The sequence below is a fragment of the Mercenaria mercenaria genome, chromosome 4 (genome assembly GCF_021730395.1).
Source record: "Mercenaria mercenaria strain notata chromosome 4, MADL_Memer_1, whole genome shotgun sequence".
NCBI classification, from domain to species: Eukaryota; Metazoa; Mollusca; class Bivalvia; order Venerida; family Veneridae; genus Mercenaria; species Mercenaria mercenaria.
The window spans coordinates 28060417-28085956 of NC_069364.1; the positions used below are offsets into that span (position 1 = coordinate 28060417).

The window sequence follows — 25540 nt, forward strand, 5'->3', positions numbered from 1 at the left end:
TTCAGATCATTCAAAGTTATCATAATTCAGACCATTTGGAGTTATCATGAGTCAGACCATCCACAGCTATTATTATACATTCCATTCACAGTTATCAGAATTAAGATAATTCTGTGTTATCATAATTCAGACCACTTGCAGTTATCATTATTTGGTCACAATTCAGACCATTCTAAGTTATCATAATTTAGACTATAATGGACAGGGCTCCGGAAATTTTGATAACTCAATCGGTCCGAAACGAAAATCCTGACATCGGCGCTACCCCACCCACCGCATTCCCAATACATGTATTACATATTTTGTAAAACGTGATAGGGTAAAGAAATAAGCATGTCATGCATTAAAACTGAGTTACCAGTCACCGCGCGTTACCATACAATGAAGACAGTTATTCAGTGTTACGTTTTGTTTAAATTTCGATGTTTTTCCGAGATAATACGAGGCATTGACACCGTGTGCGTAACTAGTCTAAAAGCCAACGCACGTGACTTCGATACCGTATACACGGCAGATACTTTGTGATGTTTCCTCATTCTTTGACGGAATTCTATAAAATACAATGCGTCAAAGTGAGTTACACGACACATATTCTCTGCTAAACAGCCTCAGTATTTAAGGAATACTCTGCCGCGGACCGAATGTGTACGTTATTTGAACGCTGAGATCGAATTTCCCGCATGTATAGTACCAAAATGTCACGCGGGTTGGCCACGGATATTTCATTTCACTTACGTTGTACTTCAATAAGCAACTACATTTTATAAAGTTATATGTTCTCTTCTGATGTAAACAAAATTTCATTTTGAAACGTTTTTTAAAAGACCGATTTGATAAACAGTGCCACTCCGGTTTTCTTTATCATTCGTGGTTGCCCGTCCATTTTTTTCTTTTTTGTACAGTCGGGTTGCAAAGACGATTTTCTGCATTTGTTTCAACTGGAGCCCCAACAAATGAATCATGTAATTTTTTCAAATCAAGTAATTATAAAAATTATTTTTATCGGTTTTCCGTGTGATGTCTCATTAAATCAAAGACGCTATAATGTACAATTATAGCTCTTTGATTAAATGCAGCGACCATTTGTTTGTTACCGTGATCAAACATAGCCTTTTGAAATAAACCATCCGTCGGATTCTAAATAAAAGAAGTGGATCCCCGTCGAAATGATTTGGATCCAGTCAGAAACGTTAGGAAACCAGTCAAAAATGTTTAATACACCGCAGTCGGCTGTCTGCAAACATTAAAGGATGTGCCGCGCGAGCACTGATTGCGTCACGCGCTAATTACTGACCGATTATCAAAGTGACAATCAGACCGATTGACACGTTTATTGATTATCTGAAGGTGCGACCAACAATTTCCTACTTGGCAGGTGATCGTGTATTGAGATACTACGCTTTGCAATTGAGTTTGCCCTTTCCGAATAATTCAAATCGATATTATACTGGGACTTGACAGGTGTATGTTGACAAAAATAGCCGAAGCCATCTTCCACAATGAATTCGATTGGTCCATTGAACGATCATGTTAATCTTGGCGCTAGTCAAAAAAATTCGATGTTCAGCTTGTTTTATATTTGTGACGGGCAATCTAAACGTCAAAACTTTGAAGTACCAAAATAATGCAAGATAAATCACAGTACACAGTCATGTAAAGTTATTGGTTTTATCGCTTGCGCATATTGGCGAGTACACACGGTAAATTTTAACCGTGCATGTACAGTACATACATAATGATAGGTTTAAATCCCCAGAAAAAAATCGTAATTAGAGATATTATTTGATAATTTTTACATAAATCAATGAGGAATTGGATGCCCTTTCGATACAAGTTTTATTTGTGGGCAATTCTTGAATATATTTATACCTATAGCATGTAAGCGTCGGCAGCGATGAAAATTTCATGGGAAATTGCTTCAACTATTTTGGTCTTTCGAGTTTTTGAAGTGAGTGGGGATATTGCCCATATGAAAATATCTCAATATTTCCTAGGATCGCGTCAAAATTACTTTGACTAAAACGTATCCATTATCTTTAATCTTATTCACAATTATTTGACTAACATCATTGCTGTAATTTTTACCTCGCGGCATAATTACATAAATGGCTCTATAACGTATTTCGGTGCGTTTCGTCACTAAATCTTGGCTGTTTACTGAAGGGCGGAGTCAGAATTTCAATCGAGATAAATATAAATGTGACAGGCGAGTACAGTAACTGACTATTGGCTTTTCGATGAGACATTATATCTGTAAAGGGCAAACTCAATTGCAAAGCGTAGTATCAGACCGAAATTTATACTTTTCTCCATTTTTACGGGACCGATTTTTTTCGTTTTTTCACTTCACGAATCGGTCTGAAAAGTCAAAAATCGGTCCAAAACCGACAAACCGGCAAATTTCCGAAGCCCTGATAATGGAGTGACCATACTTGCAACCATTGTTACATCATTGTAAGTTATTATTTAAATCAAATGTAAAAACTTATAATTAAAGGTGTAGAAAACTGTCCAGTAAGATACTATCAGCTTCTGAACATACTCGGAACTTGACGAAACTGTCAGATAAACACTCTGCCCTCTTCAATGTTCCTTTCAGCTGATCAAACAAAAAAATTTCTGGTAATTGCAAAAATAACTTCTATCTTTCACCTTTACATTCAGACAACTAAAATAAAACCTACCTCCCATGTATAATCGAACTGCGGTTTTAAATCCATAATGTCTTCCTCAAATAGTCTATTATCTTCACTGTATCGATCCGGCTTAGATACCACATGTTCTTTTTGTGGAGACTGTACAGACCATAACACATAACTAATGATGAGTGAGTTTCTGTCATAAAGTCCTGGCTCCCTCCAACTAACGTTAGCCTTGGTGGCATCACATCCAGTTTTCGTATTATATAACACATAGCTAACATTCAAGACAGGACCTGGTTCTGAAATGAAGACACAGGAAACTTCTGTAAGTGGCTTCTTTTTTTAACAATAACCCTTATCATGTTGGACATCAATGATTCTGCCTTTGTGACCAGTGTAGATCATGATCAGCCTGAACATCCATGCAGTCTGATTATGATCTGCACTGTTCACCATTCAGTCAGTATCTTTTTTTGGTAAGCACGCCTTTTAACAGTTAATGGTACTGTCCAAATTGGAAGATTGACAAGTTCATTACAGAAATTTACTGCATGGATGTGCAGGCTGATCATGATCTACACTGTTCGCAAAGGCAGAATCATTGATGTCCAACATGATAAGGGTTATTGTTAAAAAAAGAAGCCACTTACAGAAGTTTGCAAAGGCAGAATTAATTATGTCCAGCATGATTAGGGTTAAACCTGAAGACACACTTGATTTTTAAATTTAATTTCATAAAGTCACACATATTTTGAGATATCCTTAAAAGATTTATTGATATCATTAAGTGTACTTCCAGATATTAAGAGTAAATTTAGTTACCAATAATAATGTTTGAGCAACATCAAGGTGTTGGATGACTCACCAGCCTAAACAATTATCTGATACCATATGACAACTGGTTCCCATAACTGTTGAAGCACTAACACTAAACAACTTACCTGCCTTCACAATTATCTGATACAATGTGACAACTGGTTCCCACATCTGTCCAAGCAACAACATAAGACAACTTACCTGCCTCATCAGTAGTGACATTGTTTGATACAGCAGGACTACTGGTTCCTGCTTCTGTTGAGGCAACAACATTAAAGTTGTACATCCAGTATTCCTCTAGGCCAGACACTTCACAACTTGACATTAAGTAATCTGGAAATAAGAAATAGTTTTGCTCAAAGGCTGACTCAACAATGGGACATGAATCTTGAGTTTCTATTTAAACAAGGAGCTACGTTCAATAAACGCTTGATGCCCCCGGTGGCATCCTTGTCGATATATAGCAACCTAAGTCCAAAACGAGGTCAAGTCAAACTGAGATCAGGTGATGTTTGAAGATGAGGAATGGTCACAGGTTACATCTGTATTAGTATCAATTCATTCTTGTAAGCGGTATTAATGCTAAACGAAACAGTCCCATTTGGTTAACCAAGAGATGGCCCATATAAACCAACCTAAGTCCAAAATGAGGTCAAAGTCAAGGTCAAACTGAGGTCAGGTGATGTTTGAAGATGAGGAATGGTCACAGGTTACATCTGTATTAGTATCAATTCATTCTTGTAAGCGGTATTGATGCTAGACGAAACGGTCCCATTTGGTTAACCAAGAGATGGCCCATATAAAGCAACCTAAGTCCAAAATAAGATCAAGGTTAAGGTCAAACTGAGGTCAGGTGATGTCTGATGATGAGGAATGGTCACAGGTTACATCTGCATTAGTATCAAGTCATTCTAGTAAGGGGTATTGATGCTAGACGAAACGGTCCCATTTGGTTAACCTCGTACGGACGGACTGACGAACGAACGGACGGACAGACAGGACGATCACTATATGCCTCCCGCATCAGTAGATGCTGGGGGCATAAAAAGCACTTTCTGCTTCAAATACTGTAGCATAAATACTAATGTAATTATAGTCCTCCAAAAATTCCTTTTTATATTTAAATCTATATATAACTGTTTCTTGAGGAGAAGTTCTTTTAACTGTATTCTAGATAATCAGAATGACTAATAATGGTAAAACAATGTCAAACATTTACTAACATTTAATTCAATATATGATATCATTTTAGATGAACAGCTTTTATCACTTACCATATAGCGGGTTAATTCTGTGGGCAAAAAATTCTGCGGTTTTGATCTAAAATGGGCTAAGTTATTTCTGCATTTTTTATTTCTGCGAACTTTGAGAAAAGCAGGAATGATTTTTTTGCGGTTTGCATAAACCTGAAGTAAACTCTGCGCATGGGAAATAGCTACCACATTTACTACATGATAATTAACGACTCAAATGCATATCGTTCTCGTCAGTTATGTCTTGGTGACATTATTAAGGTCAGAATCTAGAACAGTGAAGTTGGCACAGCTGATTTACAGTGAAACACCGCTCGCTCGAGGTCGGAAGGGGATGAGCAAAATGCTCGAGTTATCCATGGTTTCGAGCGACCCAAACATTGACCAACATACGAAGAAAGTTGAAGTTTGTTTTACCAATTGTCATCGAGACCATTTGCAGAGGAAACGGTGATGCGTAATAATAACACACTCGTGACATTTTCAAAAAAACGTATTACAAACGTTATTTATGATAGATCGTAAATGGCACATGTGAAGAAGCAGCTAAGACATTTTTTTATTTGAAATACTGTAATCGAATTCGCAATTTTCTTCTCCAAATTAAGATCTCATTTTATCGTCTCAATTTTATGAAAAGGCTATCTTATTTCCTTTATTTGCATGCAAACAACTGTTGATTAAAATATTAAGATCTCATAATTATCTTCTCAATCCCGCAGAAAAAAAGTAATAATTAATAACAATTTTGATCAATAAAATTTTTCTTCCACCTTTCATCATTAATTAATCTCATTATCAGATCAAATATACCGACAAACAAACATTTAAGATAGTCGGGGAATAGACCATGCAATTCTCACGACGTGCGAAAATTTTAAATTAACCGATACATTCTGACCGCTAAAGGTGTGAAAAATTTTGCCACCTCTGCTCGAGGTTTGCCATAAGCAACAAAGAGTAAATTAATACTCAGGGACCAGATGTCATGCTCGAGCGATCGAGTTATCGATGCCCGACCCAGCTATGGTAATTTCACAAAGAAAATAGAAGGAAATCGGCCGGGACCACATGAATTGCTCGAGCGAGCCCAGGTGCTCGAGTCATCGATGCTCGAGCGAGCGGTGTTTCACTGTATGTTTAGATCTGATTTTTTTTTCATTACCGTGCATGATCAGAAATCAGAGCTAAACAAATACTCAGAGCAACAGATAAGCTGCGTATTTGCGTAAATACCCAATTAAAATTTGCAAAATACCCAACAGATTTATTTTTAATGCGTATCAAAACTCAAACAAAAAACCAAAATACCCAATTCTCAACCCAATGCGTGCGTATCTTTGAAATACTAAATAATTTGTCCGCGTATGTCTACTGTTCGAATAATGTTACATTTGTCAGTTGTATCAGTCTCGGGCACAGCGGTACAGTCCGAACCAATCCTACTTTTCATCTGTATCAATAATGTGCTCACAATAAGCGTCTGTTAGCAAAATGGCATAAATCGGGGTAGAAAGAAAAATCCAGATGAATTAAAGCAGTCTAAGTGTAATATAACCATTTTTTCTGTTGGTCTCGGGGAGAAGGTTTTTTTTACGTATATTAAATGATACTATTTCTAGTTGCGTAAGTTATTCACCCGTAAACGAAGTAGTGAGTAATCTACTGGACCAACTACTGGACAATTTGATATGCGCAGTAAACAAAAAATCTTATACAAAATTTACACATTTCAGCGTTTGTGTCAATAAAAAATGTTGAGTGAATGAAAAATCAAGTATCCATGGCTGCTGATTAAAGGCGAGTCAGATGGAATGAGAATGCATGGAAACCCAATAAAAGTAAACATCATGGGGTAATATGTGTTAGAATACCCTACTGATTTTAGGCAATACCCAATTAAAACCAAAATGATGGGGTAATACCCAATTAATTCTGAAAGCTTATCTGTTGCTCTGAATGCTGTAGGTCTAGTACAGGTAATTCATTTTAAAAGACATTTTCATAAAATGTAACACTGCTGGTAGAAAAGCTCTGATAGTGCTCCATCCCCATCAGGAACAGAGCCCTTCTTTTTAAAATATCGCAAAATGTTCATTTTTATTTTTCCAAAATTTATATAACGTTTGTCAAACTTTTCATAAACCTAGCGTGTTTTGTGATATACACAAAAATTACATGCTCGAAACAATAAGCACTCATTCGTGGACAATAGACTGATACAATAACAAAAGCAATCAACCACAATTGATACGATGTGAATAACTTGACAGCAGATGAAAAACTCGTGAGATAAAGATGACGGATCATTATATTAAGCGAAATATCAAAGTTTATTTCTGTGTCAGAAAATTCTGCTGATAGTTTAAATGTGCGGAATTTATTTCTGCGTGACAGCCTCGACCCGCAGAATAAGCAGAAATAAAAACCCGCAGAATTAACCCGCTATATATGGTATTTAACACGAGGATTCATTCCCAAGTTGCATCCTTCAATAAGGAAGAAATTAATATAGTAGTGTAAGGTCACCCAGTGCAACTGGAAGAGAAAACTAGGTGCGGAATGAAGATTGTTTATAGTGAGGGGTGAATGCAGAAAAAAGTCTAAGTTCATACAGATGAAGAAGCATTTAGACTTCTTTCTTTCATTCATCCCAACATTTATACAGAGAACCTGCAATGCAATAAGACACTTCAATAGCTTATACATCTCTAAGGTATTCTGCTATAAACAGAGAACATAAAACATTAAAGACAATTTCTTAATAGCTATAAATACAAGAGAATATTTTTAAATTTTCTTTAATAAAGATTTCAGGCAAAATGACCAAGCCCGCTGGCAAACCCAGTTTATTTGACAAATCTTAGTCATTTTAACAATCTCACAAGGAACATTTTTCTGAAATAACTTCAAAATCAGAACAACTAAACAATCTGAACAATATCTGAGGAGGAACATTAAACAACTTCTTTCAGAGGCAATGTTCCAACAACTTCCTCCAAAATGTTTCAGAGGTAAAGTTTCAATAACTTCCACAAAATGTTTCAGAGGCAAAGTTTCAACAACTTCCACCCAAATGTTTCAGAGGCAAAGTTCCAACAACTTCCACCAAAATGTTTCAGAGGCAAAGTTTCAACAACTTCCACCAAAATGTTTCAGAGGTAAAGTTTCAACAACTTCCATCAAAATGTTTCAGAGGTAAAGTTTCAACAACTTCCATCAAATTGTTTCAGAGGTAATGTTTCAACAACTTCCATCAAAATGTTTCAGAGGTAAAGTTTCAACAACTTCCATCAAAATGTTTCAGAGGCAACAACTTCCATCAAAATGTTTCAGAGGCAAAGTTTCAGGAACTTCCATCAAAATTTAGAGAAAAGTCAATTCACCATACGTTAAAGGCAATTCAATTCTCAAATGTTAGAGCAATGTTTCAACATTTCCCAATTTCAGAGTAGTTCCAACAACTTCTTTAAATGTTTCAGAGGCAAAGTATCAACAACTTCATCCAATTCAGAGCACAACTTCCATCAAAATGTTTCAGAGGAAAAGTTTCAGAACTTCATCAAATGTTCAGAAAAAGTTCACAACTTCACAAATTTCAGAGCAAGTTTCAAATCTCAGAATGTTTCAGAGATGTTCCAACAATTTTCACCAAATGTTTAGCAAGATCAACATATTAATGTTTCAGAGAATGTTTCACAACTCAGATGCAAGTTCAACAACTTCCACCAAAATGTTTCAGAGGCAAAGTCACAACTTCCACAAAATTTAGAGGTAATTTCAAACTTCGACCAAAAGTTTCAGATCAGTCACAACAACATTCCATTCAAAATGTGTGTATTCACCAGGAAGTCCAATTTTACATTCCACAGAGTTTCAGAGATAAAGTTTAAACAACTTCACCAAATGTTTTCAGAGGCAAAGTTCAACAACTTCCACCAGAATGTTTCAGAGGTAAAGTTTAAACAGCTTCCACCAAATGTTTTCAGAGGCAAAGTTTAAACAACTTCCACCAAATGTTTCAGAGGTAAAGATTTCAAAACTTCATCAAATGTTCAGAGAAAGTTTCACAACTTCCCACAAATGTTTCAAGCAAAGTTCAACAACTTCCCACCAAATTCGAGCAGTTTCAACAACTTCACAAAATGTTTCAGAGGCAAAATTCCAAAGTTTCAACAACTTCCACCAAATATGAGTTTCAGATAGGTACATAATTCAATCAACTTCCACCAAATGGTAGCTGAGGCAGTCCAAGCATTTCAACACAACATTGCCCCATGTTCAGAGAATTGCTGGTCACTACAGAGGCAAAGTTCCAAAACATACTTCCACCAGAACATGTGTTGAGGAAAGTTCCATCAAGCAATGGTTGTCCACCACAATGTAGAGCAAGTGGACAACCGGCTGACCAGACTGGCCCAGAGCAATGAGACAACTGGACCACCAGAATGGGACAGCTGACAAGGGAACGAGACACACCACAGGGCATGAGGACAGCTGCAGACAATGCTACCACCAGAAGTTCAAGGAAGACACTGACCACAGAGCAATGAGACAACTTGGACCACCGAGACATGGATCAGAGCAAGAGGTCATGGACCACAGCAAAGTAAGCGGACACAGAGAAGAGGACACCTGCCACCAAGCAATGAGGACACCGGACCACCAAGCATGAGGACACCTGACAACAAGTCTAGGACAACACACCAGAGCAATGAGACACCGGACCACAAGCAATTGAGGACACTGGACACAAGCAATGAGGACAGCTGGACCACAGGCATGAGGACAGCTGGACCATCGAGCAATGAGGACACCTGGACCACAAGGGCATGAGGTAAGCTGACCACCGACAATGAGGACACCTGGACCACCAGAGCAATGAGGACACCTGGACCACAGGGCAATGAGGACACCTGGACCACCAAGCATGAGGACAGCTGGCCATCAGGCATGAGGACACTGGACCATCAGAGCAATGAGGACACCTGGACCACATGGCAATGAGGTAAGCTGGACCACCAGAGCAATGAGGACACCTGGACCACCAGAGCAATGAGGACACCTGGACCACCGGAGCAATGAGGACACCTGGACCACCTGAGCAATGAGGACACCTGGACCACCGGAGCAAGGAGGACACCTGGACCACCTGAGCAATGAGGACACCTGGACCACCGGAGCAATGAGGACACCTGGACCACCTGAGCAATGAGGACACCTGGACCACCTGAGCAATGAGGACACCTGGACCACCTGAGCAATGAGGACACCTGGACCACCTGAGCAATGAGGACACCTGGACCACCAGAGCAATGAGGACAGCTGGACCACCAGAGCAATGAGGACACCTGGACCACCAGAGCAATGAGGACACCTGGACCACCAGGGCAATGAGGACACCTGGACCACCAGAGCAATGAGGACACCTGGACCACAAGGGCAATGAGGACACCTGGACCACCAGAGCAATGAGGACACCTGGACCACAAGGGCAATGAGGACAGCTGGACCACCAGAGCAATGAGGACACCTGGACCACCAGAGCAATGAGGACAGCTGGACCACCTGAGCAATGAGGACACCTGGACCACCGGAGCAATGAGGACAGCTGGACCACCATAGCGTTGAGGAAAGCTGGTCCATCAGAGCAATGAGGTCAGCTGGATCACCAGAGCAATGTAGACAGCTGGACCACCAGAGCAATGAGGACACCTGGACCACCAGAGCAATGAGGACACCTGGACCACCAGAGCAATGAGGACACCTGGACCACCAGGGCAATGAGGACACCTGGACCACCAGAGCAATGAGGACACCTGGACCACCAGGGCAATGAGGTAAGCTGGACCACCAGGGCAATGAGGACACCTGGACCACAAGGGCAATGAGGTAAGCTGGACCACCAGAGCAATGAGGACACCTGGACCACCAGGGCAATGAGGACACCTGGACCACCAGAGCAATGAGGACACCTGGACCACCAGAGCAATGAGGACAGCTGGACCACCAGGGCAGTGAGGACAGCTGGACCACCAGGGCAATGAGGACACCTGGACCACCAGGGCAATGAGGACACCTGGACCACCAGGGCAATGAGGACACCTGGACCACCAGACAATGAGGACACCTTGGACCACCATGGCATTGAGAACACAGTTGGACCAGGGTCAATGAGGACCTGTGGTCCTGATCGTCACATGAGCCCACCTGACCCAGGTGCAATGAGAGACCATGGACATAGTTGCAATGAGTGACCACTGGAACACCAGGGCAATGAGAACTGGCCTCAGGGATGAGGACACGACCACAGGCATGAGACACTCTGGACCACCAGAGCAATGAGGACACCTGGACCACAAGGGCAATGAGGTAAGCTGGACCACCAGAGCAATGAGGACACCTGGACCACCAGGGCAATGAGGACACCTGGACCACCAGGGCAATGAGGACAGCTGGACCACCAGGGCAATGAGGACACCTGGACCACCAGAGCAATGAGGACACCTGGACCACCAGAGCAATGAGGACAGCTGGACCACCAGGGCAGTGAGGACAGCTGGACCATCAGAGCAATGAGGACACCTGGACCACAAGGGCAATGAGGTAAGCTGGACCACCAGAGCAATGAGGACACCTGGACCACCAGGGCAATGAGGACACCTGGACCACCAGAGCAATGAGGACAGCTGGACCACCAGGACAATGAGGACAGCTGGACCACCAGAGCAATGTGGACAGCTGGACCACCAGGGCAGTGAGGACAGCTGGACCATCAGAGCAATGAGGACACCTGGACCACAAGGGCAATGAGGTAAGCTGGACCACCAGGGCAATGAGGACAGCTGGACCACCATATCATCGAGGACAGCTTGACCACCATAGCATTGAGAACAGCAAGGATTTGTGACAGGTGAGATAAACAAGAGGACCATGATGGTCCTGAATCGCTCACCTATCCCCACATGACCCAGTGTTGAACTGAGTATGACGTCATTATTTCTATTATTTGACATAGTGACCTATCTGAAGATCCATTGAAAAATATGGCCTCTAGAGAGGTCACAAGGTTTTTCTATTATTTGACCTAATGGCCTAGTTTTTGAAGGCACGTGACCCACTTTTAAACTTGACCTAGATATCATCAAGGTGAACATTCTCACCAATTTTCATGAAGATCTCGTGAAAAATATGGCCTCTAGAGAGGTCACAAGGTTTTTCTATTTTTCGACCTACTGACCTAGTTTTTGACCGCACATGACCTAGTTACAAACCTGACCTAGATATCATCAAGCTGAACATTCTCACCAATTTTCATGAAGATCCGTTGAGAAATATGGCCTCTAGAGAGGTCACAAGGTTTTTTCTATTTTTAGACCTACTGACCTAGTTTTTAACCCCATGTGACCCAGTTTCGAACTTGACTTAGATATCATCAAGGTGAACATTCTGACCAATAATCATGAAGATCTCATGAAAAATGTGGCCTCTAGAGAGGTCACAAGGTTTTTCTATTTTTAGATCTACTGACCTAGTTTTTAACCCCACGTGACCCAGTTTCGATCTTGACCTAGATATCTTCAAGGTAAACACTCTGACCAATTTTCATGAAGATCCATTGAAAAATATCGCCTCTAGAGAGGTCACAAGGTTTTCCTATTTTTAGAACTACTGACCTAGTTTTTGACCGCACGTGACCCAGTTTCGAACTTGACCTAGATATCATCAAGGTGAACATTCTGACCAATTTTCATGAAGATCCATTGAGAAATATGGCCTCTAGAGAGGTCACAAGGTTTTTCTATTTTTAGATCTACTGACCTAGTTTTTGAAGGCACATGACCCAGTTTCGAACTTGACCTAGATATCATCAAGGTGAACATTCTGACCAATATTCATGAAGATCTCATGAAAAATATGGCCTCTAGAGAGGTCACAAGGTTTTTCTATTTTTAGATCTACTGACCTAGTTTTTAACCCCATGTGACCAAGTTTCGAACTTGACCTAGATATCATCAAGGTGAACATTCTGACCAATTTTCATGAAGATCCATTGAGAAATATGGCCTCTAGAGAGGTCACAAGGTTTTTCTATTTTTAGACCTAATGACCTTGTTTTTGACCCTACGTGATCCAGTTTCGAACTTGACCTAGATATCATCAAGGTAAACATTCTGACCAATATTCATGAAGATCTCATGAAAAATGTGGCCTCTAGAGAGGTCACAAGGTTTTTCTATTTTTAGATCTACTGACCTAGTTTTTGAACCAACGTGACCCAGTTTCGAACTTGACCTAGATATCATCAAGGTGACCATTCTGACCAATTTTCATGAAGATCTTATGAAATATATGGCCTCTAGAGAGGTCACAAGGTTTTTCTATTTTTAGACCTACTGACCTAGTTTTTGATGGCACGTGACCCAGTTTCGAACTTGACCTAGAAATCATCAAGATGAACATTCTGACCAACTTTCATAAAGATCCCATGAAAAATGTGACCTCTAGAGTGGTCACAAGCAAAAGTTTACGGACGCACGGACGGACGATGGACGACGGACACCGCGCGATCACAAAAGCTCACCTTGTCACTTTGTGAAATGCAACAGAGCCTGTTAGATGCTTCTAGCTTTCCCATGTTATTAAGAACAACAGAGCAAGTCATAAAGATGAAGAGCATAAGTGCTAAAATACAGAATGTTGTAGACAAAGACTTCATGCATCAATATAGATTTTCTGTCAGTCTGAGTGGTGTTAGTTTCATACAGACAGGCTAAGTTTGTCAGCTGTAAGCCACTGTGAATTTAATCTCCTGAAATACTAGAGCTATCTACTGGTCTTCCACAACTATTCTTTGAAGTATGACAGCCATAGATATAAATGTTTACCAGTAATTGATCGAAAATCAATACGAATGGTCTACAAATAATGGTCTGCAGACAGACCTGTCCAAATAATAATCAACAGCGAAACGGATTTAAGTCTACAGGTAAGTTCAAGACTTTACGTTTAAGAAAGATTTTCTAATCAAGCTGAAATTTTAAAGTCAAAGTCAAAGTTTCTATGATGTCAACAAGCCAGAAACAAGACATTTCAAATAAATGACAGAAAACTGAAAAGTAATATATTATTAAGGCATTTCTTATAATTTTTTAGTGTCATGCAAGCACTTACTGCCTTTCTCTGCAAAAGAATAAACTCTTTTCCATTAATGTAGTACTAAAGGTTAACATTTTCTCTCAGTATCTATCTAAATTCTATAAGTTTCAATGAAATCTCTTCAGTATTTTTGGAATTGTGCTCTAGGCAAGGAAAATTTAACCTTTAGCCTGATGTCAGCAAGGGATTCCCGCCTGTGCGATCATGCAGACAAAAATCAGACTGCACATCTAGTTTGAAAAAAGCTAGCTCAAAAAATAAAACTGGCAAAAAAATATGAACAAGAGGACCAAGATGACCCTAGGTCACTTACCTGAGTAACTCACCATAACAGTGTAAACATGTTTGACCTAGTGATTTCATGGAGACAAATAGTCTGACCAATTTTCGTTAAGACTGGACCAAAAATGTGGCCTCTTGAATGTAAACAAGCATTTTCTTTGACCTGACCTAGTGACCTAGCTTTTTACCCCACATGACCCAAATTCATACTTGTCCAAGATTTCATAAAAACAAACATTCTGACAAAGTTTTGGGGCAACTGGAGCAAAAAAGTGGCCTCTAAGTGTATACAAGCTTTTCCTTTGATTTGACTGTAGTGACTTATTTTTGACCTCACGTGACCCCAACTGAAATCATTTAAGACTTTATGATAATAAACATTCTGACCAAGTTTTATGAAGATAGAATAAACAAGAGCACCGCCTTGCGGGTGCTGATGCTCATCTGATTTTTTTTTTGCATAATAAAAAAATTGTCCAAATAGGGCAATAATTCTTGCAAAAAGCAGGATGGAGTTATGTTTCTTGGTGTAATAGTCAGCTTATGATGGTGAACAACTGTTGCAAGTTTCAAAGCAATAGCTTGAATAGTTTAGGAGAAAAGCTGACCTAAACATAAAACTTAACCAATAAATCTGATATTTTCTAAGTCCAAAAGGGGCTACAAGTCTTGCAAAAAGCAGGACAGAGTTATGTTGTTTCTTGCTGTACATGGTCAGCTATTGCTAGTGAACAAGTGTTGCAACTTTTAAAGCAATAGCTTTGATAGTTTAGGAGAAAAACTGACTTAAACATATTACTCAACCAAGAAATCTGATATTTTCTAAGTACAGAAGGGGCCATAAATCTTGCAAAAAGCAGGATGGAGTTATGTTTCTTGCTGAACAGGGTCAGCTTATGATGGTGAACAAGTATTCCAAGTTTCAAAGCAATAGCTTTGATAGTTTAGGAGAACTGTGGCCTCGAGAGTGTTCACAAGCTTTTCCTTTGTTTAACCAGGTGACCTAGGTTTCGACCCCACATGACCCAGATTCAACCTTGACCTAGTGGTCATCAAGACAAATATTCTGACCAATTCTCATGAGTTTCAAACTTAAATCGTGGTCTCTAGAGTGTTAACAAGATTTTCCTTTGATCTGGCCTAGTGACCTAGTTTTTGACTCCACATAAACCAGTTTCAATTTGACCTAGAGATCATCAAGACAAACATTCTCACAAAGATCATAAAGATTGAGTCACAACTGTGGCCTCTAGAGTGTTCACAAGCTTTTCCTTTGATCTGGCCTACTGACCTAGGTTTTGCCCCACATGACCCAGTTTCGACTTGACCTAGAGATCATCAAGATAAATATTCTGACCAAGTTTCATAAAGACTATTCACAACTGTGGCCTCTAGAGTGTTCACAAGCCAAATGTTGACAGATGACACACGCCTGACAATATCCGGTCACAATAGCTTACCTTAAGCACTTTGTGCTCAGGTGAGCTAAAAAATGGATTAAAACAAGAGGACCCTGATGGTCCTGAATCGCTCACCTGACCTATTGACCAAAAGATCATCAAGATTTTGATCAGTTTTGAACTGAGTATGACGTCGTTTTTTCTATTATTTGACATAGTGACCTAGTTTTTGAGCATATGCGACCCAGTTTTGAACTTGACCTAGACATCATCAAGATAAAAATTCTGACCAATTTTCATGAAGATCCATTGAAAAATATGACCTCTAGAGAGGTCACATGGTTTTTCTATTATTTGACCTAATGACCTAGTTTTTGAAGGCATGTGACCCACTTTTGAACCTGACCGAGATATCATCAAGGTGAACAATCTCACCAATTTTCATGAACATCTCATGAAAAATATGGCCTCTAGATAGGTCACAAGGTTTTTCTATTTTTAGATCTACTGACCTAAATTTTGACCGCACGTGACCCAGTTTCGAACTTGGCCTAGATGTCATCAAGGTGAACATTCTCACCAATTTTCATGAAGATCCATTAAAAAATATGGCCTCTAGGGAGGTCACAACGTTTTTCTATTTTTAGACCTACTGACCTAGTTTTTGACCACACGAGACCCAGTTTCAAATTTGACCTAGATATCACCAAGGTGAACATTCTGACCAATTTTCATAAAGATCCCATGAAAAGTATGGCCTCTATAGAGGTCACAAGGTTTTTCTATTTTTAGACCTACTGACCTAGTTTTTGATGGCACGTGACCCAGTTGCGAACTTGACCTTGATATCAAGGTGAACATTCTGACCAATTTTCATGAAGATCCATTGAGAAATATGGCCTCTAGAGAGGTCACAAGGTTTTTCTATTTTTAGACCTACTGACCTTGTTTTGGACCGCATGGGACCCAGTTTCAAACCTGACCTAGATATCATCAAGATGAACATTCTCACCAACTTTCATAAAGATCCCACGAAAAATGTGACCTCTAGATTGGTCACAAGCAAAAGTTTACGCACGGACGGATGCACGGACGGACGACGGACGCTGCGCGTTCACAAAAGCTCACAGGTGAGCTGTGACCCAGTTTCGAACTTGACCTAGATATCATCAAGATGAGCATTCTGACCAATTTTCATGAAGATCCATTGAGAAATATGGCCTCTAGAGAGGTCACAAGGTTTTTTCTATTTTTAGACCTACTGACCTAGTTTTGGACCGCATGTGACCCAGTTTCGAACTTGACCTAGATATCATCAAGATGAACATTCTCACAAACTTTCATAAAGATCCAACAAAAAATGTGACCTCTAGAGTGGTAACAAGCAAAAGTTTACGCACGGACGGACGACGGACGCTGCGCGATCACAAAAGCTCACCTTGTCACTATGTGACAGGTGAGCTAAACAAGAGGACCATGATGGTCCTGAATCGCAAACCTGTTCCCACATGACCCAGTTTTGAGTATGACGCCGTTTTTTCTATTATTTGACATAGTGACCTAGTCTTTGAGCTCATGTGACGGACGGACGACGGACGCTGCACATTCACAAAAGATCACAGGTGAGCTGTGACCCAGTTTCGAACTTGACCTAGATATCATCAAGATAAAAATTCTGACCAATTTTCATGAAGATCCATTGAAAAATATGGCCTCTAGAGAGGTCACAAGGTTTTTCTATTATTTGACCTATTGACCAAGTTTTCGAAGGTACATGACCCTGTTTTGAACTTGACCAAGGTGAACATTCTCACTAATTTTCATGAAGATCTCATGAAAAATATGGCCATTTGAACATTCAGACCAAAATTTCATACAGATCCCATGAAAAGTATGGCCTCAAGAGAGGTCAAAAGCTTTTTTTATTATTTGACCTACTGACCTAGTTTTTGATGGCACGTGACCCAGTTTCAATCTTGACCTAGATAACACCAAGGTGAACATTCTCACCAATTTTCATGAAGATCCATTCAAGGGTATGGCCTCTAGAGAGGTCACAAGGTTTTTCTATTTTAAAACCTACTGACCTAGTTTTTGATCACAGTTGACCAATAAATCATCAAGATAAACATTCAGACCAACTTTCATATAGATCCCATGAAAAATATGGCCTCTAGAGAGGTCACAAGGTTTTTCTATTATTTGACCTACTGACCAAATTTTTGATGGCACGTGACCCACTTTCTAACTTGACCTAGATATCATCAAGATGAACATTCAGACAAATTTTTATGAAGATCCATTCACAAGTATGGCCTCTAGAGAGGTCACAAGGTTTTTCTATTTTTAGACCTACTGACATAGTTTTTGACCGCACATGACCCAATTTCAAACTTGACCTAGATATCATCAAGATGAACATTCAGACCAACTTTCATACAGATCCCATTAAAAATATGGCCTTTAGAGAGGTCACAAGGTTTTTCTATTATTTGACCTACTGACCTAGTTTTTTACCACACGTGACCCAGTTTCGAACTTGACCTAGATATCATCAAGGTGAACATTCTGACCAATATTCATGAAGATCTTGTGAAATATATGGCCTCTAGAGATGTCACAAGGTTTTTCTATTTTTAAACCTACTGACCTAGTTTTTGACCGCACGTGACCCAGTTTCAAACTTGACCTCGATATCATCAAGGCGAACATTCTGATCAATTTTCATAAAGACTCCATGACAAATGTGACCTCTAGAGTGGTCACAAGCAAAAGTTTACGCACGGGCAGACACGGACTGACGACGGACGCTGCGCGATCACAAAAGCTCACCTTGTCACTTTGTGACAGGAGAGTTAAAAAACAACAAGAGGACCATGATGGTCCTGAATCGCTCACCTGTCCCCACATGAACTGAGTATGACGTCGTTATTTTCTATTATTTGACATAGTGACCTAGTTTTAGAGCTCATGTGACCTAGTTCTGAAACTGACCTAGATATCATCAAGATAAAAATTCTGACCAATTTTCATGAAGATCCATTGAAAAATATGGCCTCTAGAGAAGTCACAAGGTTTTTCTATTATTTGACATAATGAACTAGTTTTTAAAGGCATGTGACCCAGTTTTGTACTTGACCTAGATATCACCAAGGTGAACAGTCTCACTAATTTTCATGAAGATCCATTGAAAAATATGGCCTCTATAGAGGTCACAAGGTTTTTCTATGTTTAGACCTAATGATTTCTGACGAAGACATAAAGGTCGAAACTAGTCAAGAATGTGTTGTCTTGGTAATTTTAAATCCTTTTGATCTAGACCTAATGACCTAGTTTTTGACCGCAGTTGACCCAGTTTCAAATCTGACCTAGATATCATCAAGATGAACATTCAGACCAACTTTCATAAAGATCCCATGAAATATATGGCCTCTAGAGTGGTCACAAGTTTTTTCTATTATTTGACCTACTGACCTAGTTTTTGACTGCACGTAACCCAGTTTCGAACTTGATTTAGATATCATCAAGATGAACATTCCGACCAATTTGCATGCAGATCCCATGAAAAATATGACCTCTAGAGAGGTCACAAGGTTTTTCTATTATTTGACCTACTGACCTAGTTTTTGACCGCAGTTGACCCAGTTTCAATCTTGAACTAGATATCATCAAGGTGAACATTCTCACCAATTTTCATGAAGATCCATTGAAAAATATGGCCTCTAGGGAAGTCACAAGGATTTTCTATTTTTAGACCTACTGACCTAGTTTTGGACCGCAGTTGACCCAGTTTCGAATTTACTTAGATATCATTATGAAGATGAACATTCTGACCAATTTTCATGCAGATCCCATGAAAAATATGGCCTCTACAGAGGTCACAAGGTTTTTCTATTATCAGGCCTACTGACCTAGTTTTGGACCGGACGTGATCCAGTTTCGAGCTTGACCTAGATATCATCAAGATGAACATTCTGACCAATTTTCATGCAGATCCCATCAAAAAAATGACCTCTAGAGAGGTCACAATGATTTTCTATTATTTGACCTACTGAATTAGTTTTTGACCGCAGTTGACCCAGTTTTAATCTTGACCTAGATATCATCAGGGTGAATTTTCTCACCAATTTTCATGAAGATCCATTGAAAAATATGGCCTCTATGGAGGTCACAAGGATTTTCTATTTTTAGACCTACTGACCTAGTTTTGGACCGCAGTTGACCTAGTTTCGAGCTTGACCTAGATATCATCAAGATGAACATTCTGACCAATTTTCATGCAGATCCCATGAAAAATATGGCCTCTACAGAGGTCACAATGTTTTTCTATTATTTGACCTACTGACCTAGTTTTGGACCGGACGTGATCCAGTTTCGAACCTGACCTAGATATCATCAAGATGAACATTCTGACCAATTTTCATGCAGATCCCAGGAAAATATGACCTCTAGAGAGGTCACAAGGATTTTCTATTATTTGACCTATTGACCTAGTTTTTGATTGCAATTGACCCAGTTTCAAACCTGACCTAGACATCATGAAGATGAACATTCTGACCAATTTTCATGCAGATCCCATGAAAAATACGGCCTCTACAGAGGTCACAAGGTTTTTCTATTATTTGACCTACTGACCTAGTTTTGGATCGGACGTAACCCAGTTTCGAACCTGACCTAGAAATAATCCAGATGAACATTCTGACCAATTTTCATGCAGATCCCATGAAAAATATGACCTCTAGAAAGGTCACAAGGATTTTCTATTATTTGACCTACTGACCTAGTTTTTGACCGCAATTGACCCAGTTTCAAACTTGACCTAGATATCATGAAGATGAACATTCTGACCAATTTTCATGCAGATCCCATGAAAAATACGGCCTCTACAGAGGTCACAAGGTTTTTCTATTATTTGACCTACTGACCTAGTTTTGGACTGGACGTGACCCAGTTTCGAACCTGACCTAGAAATAATCAAGATGAACATTCTGACCAATTTTCATGCAGATCCCATGAAAAATATGACCTCTAGAAAGGTCACAAGGATTTTCTATTATTTGACCTTCTGACCTAGTTTTTGACCGCAGTTGAACCAGTTTCGAACTTCAACTAGATATTATCAAGATGAACATTCTGACCAATTTTCATGAAGATCCATTGAAAAATATGGCCTCTAGAGAGGTCACAAGGTTTTTCTATTTTTAGACCTACTGACCTAGTTTTTGACCGCACTTGACCCATTTTCGAACTTGACCTAGATATCATCAAGGTGAACATTCTGACCAACTTTCATAAAGATCCCATGAAAAATGTGACCTCTAGAGTGGTCACAAGCAAAAGTTTACGCACGGATGGACGGACGACGGATGCTGCGCGATCACAAAAGCTCACCTTGTCACTTTGTGACAGGTGAGCTAAAAAGGATAAAGCTAAAGTAATGAAATGGCAGCCATTTTAAGCACAATGATGCTTTTGCTCTTTACTGGATTTGTGGAATGTTACAATTGACACAATGCTGCAAGAATCATTGGATACTATCAGTTTGGATTATAGTATATGATACTCTGACAAAATTAAAAATTGCCACAACACTGTCATAATCATGGGATACTTTCACTTTTGACTTTAGTGTAAGACAGTCAATGGCAACATTACAAATTTGCCACACCACTGTAATAGTAATGGAGTAGATTCACTTGGAACAAAATCTGGTAAAAAATTAATGGTAGTCTATAGCAACATCAAAATGGACACAACGTAATCATTGGATACTTCCACTTGGAACTGCAGTGTATTGTAGCCCTTGGCAATACTTCAATGGACACAACACTGTAATTAATAACTACAGGGTACTTCTATAGTGTACAGCAGTCTATGGCAACAATACAACAGGCATGACACCAGGCACGTGTCCAGGTGGGGGGCCAGGGGGCCCGGGCCCCCCCAGCTGGCTGGCTAGTTACGATTTTTACTGTATCAATTAACAAATTTATACACCTGTGACCAGCGCAACTGGCTTGATTTGACAGCAATACACAGGCTAAAGAGCCATAAAACCGTGTCCGGTAGTGGAAATTAGCCCCAGGCATGTCACAGGTAAAAGTTTATCTGTGCATGCTCCATTGATCGCTTGATCGGTACTTGATTGGGTAGTGGAGAAACTATTATGTTTTTTACTCTTTGGAAGTGTTATAAAATGATCAGAACATTGTTGGTTTTGTTAAGTAAATCTTAAAATGAATCTGAAAATTGACACATGATGGTTGTATTTTGTTTTTACATTAAGGCACATTCACCAAATTTATTAAATTGATAGATATTTATCCTATCTTATTATTTTACAACAATTATGAATTTGAAACTACTGTATCAATTTTACTAAAAGTAGTTTCTCAGTAAATCTTACAAAACGCATCTAAAACTCGTTACTTATGAGGGGTTTTATACATAAAAATATTATTTAATATGTGCTGTGATGTTACAGTTTGTACAGTCAAAGAAATATAAAATACACATCTATTTATTTTTTATAGATCTTTGGTACAGTTAAGAGTTCATTGTCATTTGATATATAATACTTCGTTTGTTTTGTTGGAAATCTAAAAACATTTGGCCATTTTGCAAATAGGATACCCTTAATAATTAGACTAGCCACTAGACTGATAATTACGATATTTCTGTGATTTTTTTTCTTTTTCATGTTCATAGAGACAAAAGCCAGTCTATTCTAGAGATTTTCTAAGAGGACTGATGTTAAAATTGTAATATTGGACATAGTATATAGACTGGCTCAGTTCACTACATGAAATCATAAAAATGTGAAAAAAATATCATAGTCTAGGAGCTAGTCTACTTAATAATCATCTTAAAACTTCAACATTTTTTTTCAACTGGGTATCATACAGAAAAATAAGTCTATACACTGTGACTGTACAATCATACATACATTGAAAAGGCTTGATGAAATTATTAAAAAGTAGACTTTTCCTTAAATATATAATACATTCATGCATCCTTAAAGGTGTTTCAGGTAGCAGGAAAATGCATCTATTCATGTGCCATATTAAAAAAAAATCGCAGTAAGGAGGGGATACCCCTACCGAACCCACCCCAGGTTGGGCCACCCCAGCAAACAAATCCTGCACACGGGCCTGTAACAATCATCGGATGTTTTTACTTGTGACTACTGTGTACATTAGACTGCGGCTATCAAATTTCAAATAAACACCACTAGTTTGAACTACAGTGAAAAGGACACTGAGGCAATGAATGAATGATGATAACTAATACCTGATATTCAACAGAAAGCAGAAATGAAGGGACAACTGTGCAAACGTATTAGTGGATATCTCGCCTATGAGACCACTTACCCTGCCCGTACTATGGTCGCATGGCACTAGAGTCCCATGTGAAACAGCCCATGCAGTAAATGTACAAACCTTCAACTGAGCAAGATTGACTAGAGGCTGTGTTGTCCACCGCGTTGTTTGTGGTTACTGTATAGTTTACCGGACCAGGATTTACAGAAGGTATAACCCAAGTTACATTGACAGCCGTAGCATTCAGTGTCTCAGCAACAACATTTGTCACAGGCTCCGGGACTGTAAAATAAGAGTATGTTTATATTGTTTAACACAGTCATACAACTCATACCCTGTCACATGGCATGACTAAGAAATGCATGTAGGACAAAATCTGATTGAACAAAAATTAACTATTGGAGATAAAATACCCTCTATATCATATTCAATAATATCATAATTATTATAAAAAGTTACATTTGTTTCAAAATATTACAATCTCTACTGAAAATATAACTACTAAATAAATTGATTATTATCCTATTTTAAACTTACATGGAAAAATTAACCTTTACCCTGCTAAATATCTAAAATGGGCTGGTCCAACATTCACTTATTATTCAAAGGGGTGTCCACTAAAATTTTACTGATCGAATAGCGAACAGTTGCAGACCATGATCAGCCTGCAGGCTAAAGGTTAAAGAGGGGATTTTGTCTACCTTGAACAAACTAAGGAACATTACTGTACATCCTGACCATATGACTTATATTGATACATTTTCTGTAAGTTTGGATTCCTTAAAAACAGTAAGATGTACTAAGAGGGAAAGCATTTCATTAGTAAATGGGTTGTACAATACAATTTCCAAAGGGTCATAACAACTAAAATGGGCACAGCACATCTATGTCCTGGAAATGTGTCCAAGTTCACCTCATAGTGATACATTTCTGCAAATTTCAGCCAAATCCTTTAGTTTATACTAATATAGGGATAATGTATGTTTTTTCGTGTTATAACATCTGCAGAATCCCGAGGGCGAGGGTACCAACGTATCCCAAGGGATTCTGAAGATGTTACAACACGAAATGAACATGCGCTAACGCTATTCTAGCATTAAACGTGTGAAAACTAACAAATGAATACACTGGCACTCAATGTCATTAAATTTCCATGAAATACGAGGGAATGTCTGAGTTTTTTTTTTACATTGACTTCATTTCCTTTTGAATTATATGTTTTGGGGCTGAATGACGTTTGCGCTTTGCCACGGAACATGCATATATAAAAAGGTGTTTTAACAGCATATGAGTGCAAGAATCTCTCTCTTAACACATGTTTTCTCTCCTGATAAAACACCGCCGAAAAGTGACAAGAACAGCAGTTTTATGCTAGAATTTATTTTTAGCTCAATTGCGATGAAAGCTTCTGGCTTATTTGTACCACTCTCAAGTTTTCTTCCTGGAAAAACCAGTACTGGTGTCATATGAGGTGCAGTCATGACCTCAATGGGGCTAAAAAAAAACAACCCCCAAGCTGAGTGGTCAACACCTTAACCACTAGACCACCGCTTCCCTTGATCTTTTAAAAACTGCAGTAGATGGTATCAGGACCATGATTTTGAATGGACCCAAGAACATAAAGATGGTAAGATAACACTGCAACTACAGTCCCCCTCCCCCTCTGATATTTTTCAGGCAACATAAAAAACAAGAGGGTCATAATGACCCTAAATCGCTCACCTGAGTAATATGAGCCACATGTTTCAAATGGCAAACTGAAGCTAAAATATTAGAAAGTAGGTCAGTAGGTCACATTCATGGTAACTGAAAGTCAGTTTTAAGATCGGTATGAAAAACTACATGTCATCCAAATTTCAAGGCTGTATCTCAAAAAAACAAGAAAGTAGGTCAGTAGGTCAAGGTCACAGTAAGGTGACATGTAATCACTTGGGTACATCAGGTAAATATAATTAAACAGTCTCGGAAATATGATCTGATAATTTTTGAAGTATTTTTTCCTATATAACTCATAAATATAACAAGTGACCCCCAGGGTGGGGCCTCTTTTCACCCCAGGGGCATAATTTGAACAAACTTGTTAGAGATCCACCAGGCAATGCTACATACAAAATATCAAAGGCCTAGGCCTTGAACTTTCAGACAAGAAGATTTTTATTTTTTTCCCTATATAAGTCTATGTTAAACTTGGGACCCCCAGGGCAGGGCCTCTTTTCACTGAAGGGTTATAATTTGAACGATTTTAGTAGAGGACCACAAGGCAATGCAACACACCAAATATCAAAAGCCTAGGCCTTGCAGTTTCAGACAAGAAGATTTTTAAAGTTTTCTCCTATATAAGTCTATGTAAAACTTGGGACCCCCGATGCGGGCCCTCTTTTCACCCCTGGGGCACAATCTGAACAATCTTCATAGAGGACCACAAGGCAATGCTACATACAAAATATCAAAGGCCTAGGTCTTGTAGTTGACCCCCCGGGGCGGGGCCTCTTTTCACCCCAGGGTAATAATTTGAACAATTTTGGTAGAGGACCACAAGGCAATGCTACATACCAAATATCAAAGGTCTAGGTCTTGTGGTTTTAGACCAGAAGATTTTTAAAGCTTTTTCCTATATAAGTCTATGTCAAACTTGTGACCCCCGGGGCAGGGCCTCTTTTCACCCCAGG

General features: G+C 39.2%; 1 protein-coding gene across 1 annotated transcript in view; it reads right to left on the reverse strand.

The window, feature by feature from the left end:
• Positions 1-25540, reverse strand: part of LOC123551314 (phosphatidylinositol phosphatase PTPRQ-like) — an 89659-nt gene that overhangs the window by 20776 nt on the left and 43343 nt on the right. The window contains exons 10-12 of the mRNA XM_053542103.1: positions 22992-23153; positions 3660-3791; positions 2685-2941 (exon numbers count right to left, since the gene is read on the reverse strand). Coding sequence (XP_053398078.1) covers positions 2685-2941; positions 3660-3791; positions 22992-23153 — 551 coding nt within the window. The remainder of the gene's footprint in view (positions 1-2684; positions 2942-3659; positions 3792-22991; positions 23154-25540) is intronic.